This window comes from Tupaia chinensis, unplaced genomic scaffold (genome assembly GCF_000334495.1).
Source record: "Tupaia chinensis unplaced genomic scaffold, TupChi_1.0 Scaffold145870_1, whole genome shotgun sequence".
Classification (NCBI taxonomy): Eukaryota; Metazoa; Chordata; class Mammalia; order Scandentia; family Tupaiidae; genus Tupaia; species Tupaia belangeri.
The window spans coordinates 2,784,741-2,794,177 of record NW_006205727.1 but is presented as its reverse complement, the minus strand read 5'-3'; the positions used below and the strand labels follow the sequence as shown (position 1 = coordinate 2,794,177).

At 35.8% G+C, this 9,437-nt stretch overlaps 1 protein-coding gene across 1 annotated transcript in view; it reads left to right on the top strand.

The window, feature by feature from the left end:
• DBX2 (developing brain homeobox 2) overlaps nt 1-7,817 on the top strand; it is a 47,722-nt gene extending 39,905 nt beyond the window's left edge. Inside the window, exon 4 of the mRNA XM_027768325.1 lies at nt 7,470-7,817. Coding sequence (XP_027624126.1) covers nt 7,470-7,817 — 348 coding nt within the window. The remainder of the gene's footprint in view (nt 1-7,469) is intronic.
• The last annotated feature ends 1,620 nt before the right edge of the window (nt 7,818-9,437 follow it).

The following is a 9,437-nucleotide window of genomic DNA, read 5'->3' as shown; positions in this document are numbered from 1 at the left end:
CTGACCTGTTTGCTTTCTGTCTCTCAGGCAAGCACACGCGCCCTTAAGCAAAAACCTCCCCAAAGGAAAAAAAAAAAAAAAAGAAACTATATCCAACATCTTCTCTGACCATGATGGAATTAAACTTGATATCAATTTCAGGAATAACCCTCAAAAAATACACAGATACATGGAAACTAAATAACCTACTCCTGAATGACCTCACAAGTACCAAAGAGATGAAGACTGAAATAAAAAGATTCATGGAAATAAATGATAATTAGCGCATGAATTTTCATAATCTATGGGACACTGCAAAAGCAGTTATACGAAGGAAATTCATAGTAATTAGTGTGCATAAGAAAAAGACGAAAAGGTGGCAAATGGACTGCCTAACATCATGCCTCAGGGAACTGGAAAAACAACAACAAAAATTTAAAAAAATGCCAGAAGAGAAGAAATAATAAAGATTTGAGCAGAAATGAGTATAATAGAAAATAAACAAACTATACAGAAAACAAATGAAAGCAAATCTTGTTCTTTGAAAAGTTAAACAAGATTGACACACCATTAGCTAGATAAATTAAGAAGAGAGAACGGAGCCAGTTAAATCAAATTTACAGTGAAGCAGGCAATATTAAAACAGACATAATAGAAACACAAAACATCATTAGAGGATACTATGAATATCTGTATGCCAACAAACAAGAAAACCTGGATGAGATGGACAAATTCCTGGACATATATATTCTACCAGGATTGATTCAGGAGGACACAGAAAGCTTGAATAGACCCATAACAAGGAATTAATTTGAATCAGTAATAAATAACTTCCCAACAAAGAAAACTCCAAGTACTGATGACTTCTCTTATGAATTCTACAAACTTTTAAAGAAGAGGTGACCTCCATTCTTCTCAAATTATTTCTTTTTTCTTTTTTGAGTGTAAATTATTTATTTATTTATTTATTTATTTATTTTTATTTACATTTTTAATACATTCAATTACATTATTTAGCTTACAACGTGATCATTTCAATATATGAACATTTCTCCCCGGTCTAGTTGATCAAAATATAGCAACATTACCTCCCTGTCTCAACAATGCTGTCTTCGTATCACAAATTGTTTCTAAAGATCCAAAAGGAAGGAACCCTCCCAAACTCATTTTATGAAGCCCCCATCACCCTCATTCCCAAAACAGATAAGGATATGACAAGAAAGGAAACTGTGACCAATATCTCTAATGAATATAGGTGCAAAAATTCTCAAAAAGATACTAGTAAATCGTATCCAACAGCATATAAAAAGATTATTTATCATGACGAAGTAGGCTTTATTCCAGAGATACAAGGGTGGTTCAACATATGCAAAGCCAAAAACTTAATACACTATATTAACAGAAAGATAAAAACCATATGATCATTTCAATCAATGCAGGAAAAGCATTTGACAAAATACAATATCCCTTCATGATTAAGACTCTCAGCAAAATCAGCACAGAAGGATCATTTCTCAGCATAATAAAAGCTGTCTATGCAAAGCCTATAGCTAACGTTATACTGAGTGGGGAAACACTGAAAGCTTTTCCACTAAAAACTGGTATAAGACACTTTCTCTACTCCTTTTCAATATAGTGCTGGAAGTCCTAGCCAGTGTGATCAGACACAGAATAAAATAAAATGCATTCAAATAGGCAAAGAAAAGGTGAAATTATCTCTATTTGCAGATGACATGATTGTGTACATAGAAGATCCAAAGGTATCCATGAATAAACTTCTGGAAGTAACAAATGAATACAGTAAAGTGGCAGGATAAAAAATCAACTTGCAAAAATCTGTAGCATTTCTGTATAAAAATCACAAGCAGACAGAAGCAGAACTAAATAAAGAAATCTCATTTACTATAGCTACAAAAAGTGTAAGATACCTAGGAATAAATCTAAACAAGGAAGTTAAAGACCTCTACAAGAAAATCTATGAAAATCTTAACAAATAAATGGAAATGACACCAAAAAGTGGAAGGACATCCCTTGTTTCTGGATTGGGAGAATTAATATAATAAAAATGGCAATTCTACCCAAATTAATCTGCATATTTAATGCAATCCCTATAAAATTACAAGAGACATTCTTCATAGAGAGAGAAAAGACAATTATAGAATTTTCTGGAATCATAAAAGATCCTGTATTGCCAAAGCAAACCTGCACAAGAACAGTGGAGTAGGCGGCGTCTCACTTCCTGACCCCAAAATATATTACAAAGCTGTGATAATCAAAACAACATAATATTGGCACAAAAACAGATACATGGACCGATGGAACAGAATAGAGACCCCAGAAATAATCCCCAAAACATATAGCCAACTGGTTTTTGATGAAGGTATCAGTCAACCCACTGGGAAAAGGAAAACCTCTTTAGCTAATGGTTGGAGAAACTGGCTATCCACCTGCAGAAAAATGAATCTGAGCTCCTACCTCTCACCATTAACAAAAAATCAACTCAAAGTGGATCAAAGATCCAAACCAAAGACTTCAAGCTATAAAACTACTGGTGAAAAACACTGGGAAACCTCTGAGGGACACTGGTGTAGGCAAAGACTTCTTAAGTAAGAACACCAAAGCACAGACAATAATCCCAAAAATAGACAAGTGGGATTACATCAGATTAAGAAGTTTCTGCACAGCAAAGGACACAGTAATTAGTGTTAATTGACAGCCCTCAGAATGGGATAATATTTTTGTGAACTACTACTCAGTTAAAGGACTGATAACCAGAATATACAGGCAACTCAAGCAGCTTACCTGAAAGAAAAAAATGACTAACCCAATTTAAAAATGGGAAAAAGGAACCAGCAGTTGGCATAATGGCTATGTCGCTGGACTCCCATGTAGTCAACCGTGGTTCGAGTCCTGGACCCAGTGGCTTAAACTCACACCAGATGTGTGTGTGTGTGTGTGCCCAAGATGCCGAGAAGAAAATGGAGGAGAAGGAATTGTGGTGTGGTCATCCCCCTCATGGGGTGATTTCTTGCTTTCTGTCTCTCTGTCTCTGTCTTTCTGGCAAGTGCATACAGCCTATAGCAAAAACCTCTTCAAAAAAAAAAAGATGGGAAAAGGAGCTGAAACAACTCTCTAAGGAAAACAAATTAACAGCCAAAAAGCATATCAAAAAATGCTCAACATCCCTCTTCATAAGGGAAATGCAAATTAAAACCACAATAAGATACCACCTAACCCCAGTCAGAATGATCAAAATTAAAAAAAATAATAAATTATAATGGTAAATACTGATGGGGATGTGGTGAAGAGGGAACTCTCCTACACTGATGGTGGTCATGTAAGTTGGTCTAGCCACTATGGAGAACAATATGGAGGTTCCTCAAAGATCTACAAATAGAACTGCTATACGATTCAACAATTCCACTCCTGGGTATCTACCAAAGGATAGGAGAATGCTCAGTCAGAAAAGTGCATGCGGGAACCAGCAGTTAGTATAATGGCTATGTCGCTGGACTCCCATGTAGTCGACTGCGGTTCGCGTCTCGGACCCGGTGGCTTAAATCTCACGCCGGGCGCGTGTGTGTGCGTGCCCAAGATCCCGAGAGGAGAATGGAGGAGAAGGGATTGCGGCGTGACCATCCCCTCTGGGGGGGTGATTTCTCGCTTTCTGTCTCTATGTCTCTCTCCGTCTGTCTGGCGAGTGCACGCGCCCTATCGTGAAAACCTCTCTAAAAAAAAAAAAAAGTGCATGCACATCTATATATATTGCAACATTATTCATAATTGCTAAGACATGGAACCAACCCAAATATCCATGAACAGATGAATGGATTGGAAAAGTGTGGCACATATACTCTATGGAATACTACTCAACCATAAAAAGCAGCAAGACCCTGGGATTTGATAGGAAGTGGATGAATATGGAAGATTTGCTACTGAGTGAAGCATGCCAGGCTATGAAAGAGAGACATTGTAGGTCTCCACTTAACATATACCAAATGTCCTCTGTCTATAGGACACTTAACGTATACTGACTGACTGCACTCTATGAGAGGTTGGAGAACATAGAAGCATTGAAAATGGTTATAGATTCTGGAGATAATATGGGAGGAGAGTGGGAGAAGAAGGAGACTGTAGGGAAGGAAATTAAGGAGGAAAATAGAAAGGCAGAGTATTTGTGGGACACAGAAATGGGTTGTTATCAGTTGGTGATAATGTGCTTAGTATCCTCAACTGAACTGGTGTGAAAGTGTATTCATGTTGGGTAAATTCAATGTATAAGCAAAATGATGTATAGTGATTAAATGTATAAAATAAGGAATATAAATAAATAAATTAATATAATATAATATTTTCTTGGGATGGAATAATGGTTACATTGCTGGACTCCCACATGGCCAACCACAGTTCAAGTCCTGACCAGGAGATTTGAAACTCACCCTGGGTGTGTGTGCATGCATGCCCAACCTTGCAAGAGGAAAATGTAAGAAAAGGTATTGCAGCATGGTCATCTGCCCTTCTTGTTTTCTGTCTCTCTGGCGAGCACACGAGCTCAGTAGCAAAAATCTATCCTGCCAAAAATTTTAAAAATCATATTGTCTTTTTGTTGATATATAGCAATTCTTTGGGCTGTTAATGAAAATATGTGGACTCTTATGCTTAGCAAAATTTTCCTGTTACAGATGTATCAAAAATCATCTTCAAGGGACCAGCAGTTAGCGTAATGGCTATGTCGCTGGACTCCCACGTAGTCGACCGTGGTTCAAGCTCCAGACCCGGTGGCTTAAACTCACACTGGGCGCGTGTGCATGCGTGCCCAAGATCCCGAGAGGAAAATGGAAGAGAAGGGATTGCGGCGTGGCCATTCCCTCTGGGGGGTGATTTCTCGCTTTCTGTCTCTCTGTCTCTCTCTGTCTGTCTGGCGAGCGCACGCACCCTATAGCATAAACCTCTCCCCTCCCCCCAAAAAAGATCATCTTCAAGTTTGTGTGTAATTTTTTTATTTTGGTAAAGTATATATAACATAAAATTTACCATTTGAATCTTTGTTTGAAGTGTTTTCTTCAGTTACATTAAGTGTATTCACTTTGTGCAACCTTCACAAACATCAATCTTCAGAAAGTTTTCATCTTGCATAATTAAAACTCTATATCCATTAAGCAATAATTTTTCATTTCTTCCTCCTTGGCACTCGCTGTTTGACTTTCTGATTCTGTGAATGACCACTCTAAGGATCTCATCTGAGTGGAATTATACAGTATTTGTGCATTTGTGACCAGCTTATTTCACTTAGAATAATGTCTTCAGGATTCATCCATGTTGTAGCATGTCTCAGAATTTTCTTACTTTTTAAGGAAAATGTCCCACTGTGTGGATATACCGCATTTTGTTTATTTATTCATTTGCCAATAGACACATTATGGCTTCTACTTTTTGACTATTGGGAATAATGCTTTTGTGAACATGGGTATAACTCTTTGAGTCCTTGCTTTTAATTATTTTGGGAAGTTTATGGCTTTATCATATGTTTTTTTCACATTGTTTATGTAATTTATTAGCACAAAAATTTCTCATTTTTATGTAGTCAGCATTACCCATTTTTTCCTTTGTCACTGTGTTTTCTGTCATGCTTAAAAAAATTCCTCTCCCTGAAACATTAATGATAATTTATATTTCCTTTGAGAACTTTTTTTAGTTTTTTTTTATGTTTAGTTATTTAACCCATCTGGAGTTTATGTTTGTGTTTGTAAAGAGTTAGAATTTTATGAATTTCCTAAATACATACATTTGCCCCAACACCAATGATCATTAAAAAAACTCATTTCATGTTTTTTTTTAATTGAGGTATTACCTAACAAATATTTCTAGATATATAGAAAAGCTATGAGAAGAAGAATATGATCAGTTGATTAGAAAGGAAAGAATTACTAATGGGAACAAGTAATTGTGTTAGTGAAACCCTACTGGAAATACTTTGCATGCTTTCTAGGAATAAATTTTCATCACAAATAATAAATGAGTTTGTGAATAGAACCGAATGCTCTGGTATGTGCACATTAGTCTTATTTTCTTATTAAAAGCCTTAATCACAGGCGTGAAACTGAGATGCAATGTTTTGCACCCAATAGCCTGGGTGGATTTATTTTGTAGTCATTTTGAACTTTGCCAATCAAATTGAAAGAATGAAGAAATTGTTTTACCATTCCAGACAGACCATTTCAGAATTGTTTTCTTCATAGAGAGAAATATTTGGTTGATATACTTTAAAAATTATTTCTTAAGGCAAAAAGTTTCCAGTTTTTGTTTTAAAAGTGGAAATCAGAATTGGTTCATGTAATGACACAATGTAATGCACAGGAAAAGGATGTGATTATCTTTTAAGATATCAGGAAATCAGTTATAAAGTTTTCTGTTCAGACTTAGTTGACTACAGAGTGGATAAAGAAAGAAACTAAAAATAAACAGACTGGAGTGGCATGGGGTGGGAGATATGGCTCAAATTAGGAACCACCAACAGAAGTACTTTTAGCTTAATTATAGTACTTTTGGTTATTTATTGAGGCTAATTATTAGAGTTTGATAATTCCTTGTAATAATCAAGACTTGGAAACTGTATAAATCTTGTAATTTATCAAAATAATGTAAAATGTCGTCTTAATTTAGTCTCAGAAATCTCTTGATGAGAGCCTGGGCACTAGAGTTGGACAATCTTGGGCTCTAGTCTAAGTGCTTCCAGTTTACTAGCTGTGTGACCTTGACTGTTATTTCAGTTTTCTTACACGTGAAATGAAGACTTATTATGGCATTTTTAGGGCCAAATAATAAAATTTACCTAGAGGGCCTGATGCCTGGAACAGAATACTCAGATGCTATTGCTAGTCAGTACATTTCCTCTTATTAAATAATTTAGCACAAACTAAATGATATTTAAAAATATCTGAGTGTTTCGTCAGTTCCAAAAGGTATCAGACTTATAGAATGTAACCAATTTACCATAGTTATTTTGTTTCAGAAATGTATATGGAAATACTACCTTAGAGTCATTTCTGCAGCTGGCTCCATGACCTGGTGGTTCAGGCAGCTAGATGCCACATTGCTGATCCCTCACTTCAAGTCCCGGATCCAGCGACTTCAGAAGCATGCCAGGCATGTGTATTCATGCCCAAAATCCTGACAGGAGGGAGAAATGGAGGAAAAGGAATTATGGTGTAATCATTCTCCATTGGTGTGTGTGGGAATGCTTTCCCCCATTCTCTCCTCCTCTATATTCCTGTCTCTGGTGAGCACACATGCCCTGTGGTATAATTTTTTTTTATAAAGTAATTTCTCAGGTACTTATTAAGGGGTCTATATGAAAAGCCATCATGACATGATCAGGTTAGCTCTTATAATATTCTGTGGAAGGTATAGAAGAAGCAATTATGGTTTACAATGCTGAAGCAAAATAACCTGACTCAAGTGATCATTTTGTCCAATTATTTTACCAATAGGTGAAAATTTGGTTTCAGAACAGAAGGATGAAATGGCGGAATTCCAAAGAGAAGGAGGTGCTTTCCAACAGGTGTGTCCAAGAAGCAGGCCTCCAAGAGGATCCCCTGTCACGATCTGCTCTGGGTTTCTCCTCTCCATGTCCTTCTATATGGGAAGTCTCCCAACAGCACTCAAGTCCAAGATGGAGGGAGAATTCCCCAGAACCTTCAGAAAGACTCATCCAAGAGAATTCAGGCATCTCAGAAGCAGGTTCGCTGCAAGGTGCCTTGTATTTGTGTACTGAAGGAGAAGCTGGAGACAAGGGTCTACTTACTGGGGCCAAGGGTGTACTTACTGGGGCCATCTAAATGGAAGCCTTCCTCCATGTTCCATGTTAATTTAAAAGAACACTTAACTAATAATGTTTGGACTCTACAGCTAGCTAGCTTGTGCCTCATCAGTGCCTAAAATCTAACACCTTTGGAGTGATGCAAGAACTAATGTTTTAGGAATTTCAAAACACAGTGTTGGCCTGCTCCAGTATTCTATTCAGCTCTAGACTCAAGCTTAATTTGTAAGTGGAATAGGAGTATGGTGGAACTGAAAAGAATAAGAGCAATAGTCCTTGCTCTGAGTATGTATATATATGTGTGTGTGTATTTCTATGTGTATGTATATAAATATTCATTAAAATAATTAGTAGAATTGAATTCCTCTTTAAATATGGCATTGAACAAAGTCATTTCCTTTTGTATGAAGAAAAATAAACCACTGTCAGAATGTTACTAATTTTTTGAAAATAATGTAAAATTTGACTTCAGTCCAAACTTTTAAACCACAAGTAAGTATTTTTAAAATTTTTCTATTTCCTGGTTTCTATTGGTATCTAACTACAGATGAATTTTAATAGCTCAGTTCAGCCATTCTAATCAAATGAGCCACTGTTAGATCCATACCTTGGAAATATATATTTAAAATGAACTCAACAAGCAACTTAGAAGAACTCCTAAAAATAATTATTAGTACCTTTCATTTCCAGACTGTGAGGAAAGTATGCATTTAAGTAATAATTATCTTGTGATCTCTTTAAGGAGAGGCCTAGTGCTAGACCAGAGTTCACAAAATAAAATGTGTACAAGGGTCTGTGAGTAAACAGAAGGCATGGCCCAACTAAGATATTCGAGTTCATTAATTTTTCAAATACTGTGTTGACCAAACAAAAGATATAGGTCAGCTGTTTGTGACTTCTGACAGAAATTAAGGAAGGCCATGGTGTCGTAGTCTTGGACTTCAAAACACACTCTTAATGCAGCCTATAATGATTTCTGTTAGCACTTTTAGTTATAGACTCAATTTCCACTTAGGTGGCATACACTGTATAGATTAGGTTATTTTGATATATTAACAAACAGCACACAGATGTTTTATGTTTTTGACTACCCTGAAATAGTATTTTTATAAAACTGCATTTCTGGTAACAATTTACTTAGTTAATTCAGAATTTTTTACTTCTAGGTCCAAGAAAAAATATTATGTTTCACTTTGAAGGAAATGAAGCAGAAAAATGAAATGATGTGGTTTTTGAATTAAGCTGTTATTAATATGTGGACAAGAAGCATTACAAGTTCTTTTTTAAAATTTTTTCTTCACATTTAATTGTGGTGCAAGTTTTTAATGTGGCATTTTGTTAGTGAACAAACTGCACTGTGATGTTGGTTTTTAATCTGCTTACTATTCTCAGCTATACCTTGAGGGTTTTATTTTAGAAAAGATGAGATTTTAGAAGATAACAATTTTAATGAATGTCATAAATTCTTCTTTATGAATGGAATTTGAATTGGTATATGTTGACCTGTGTCTTTTTACTTAAAAGTCATTTTGGAAGTTTGTGTCAGTGTATCATTACGCGGAGTGGGAGAAAGGCTGCTGACCACAAGTTAGTTTTAAAATCTGATTTAAAATGGTTCATAGTATAGTTTCTTTTCTTT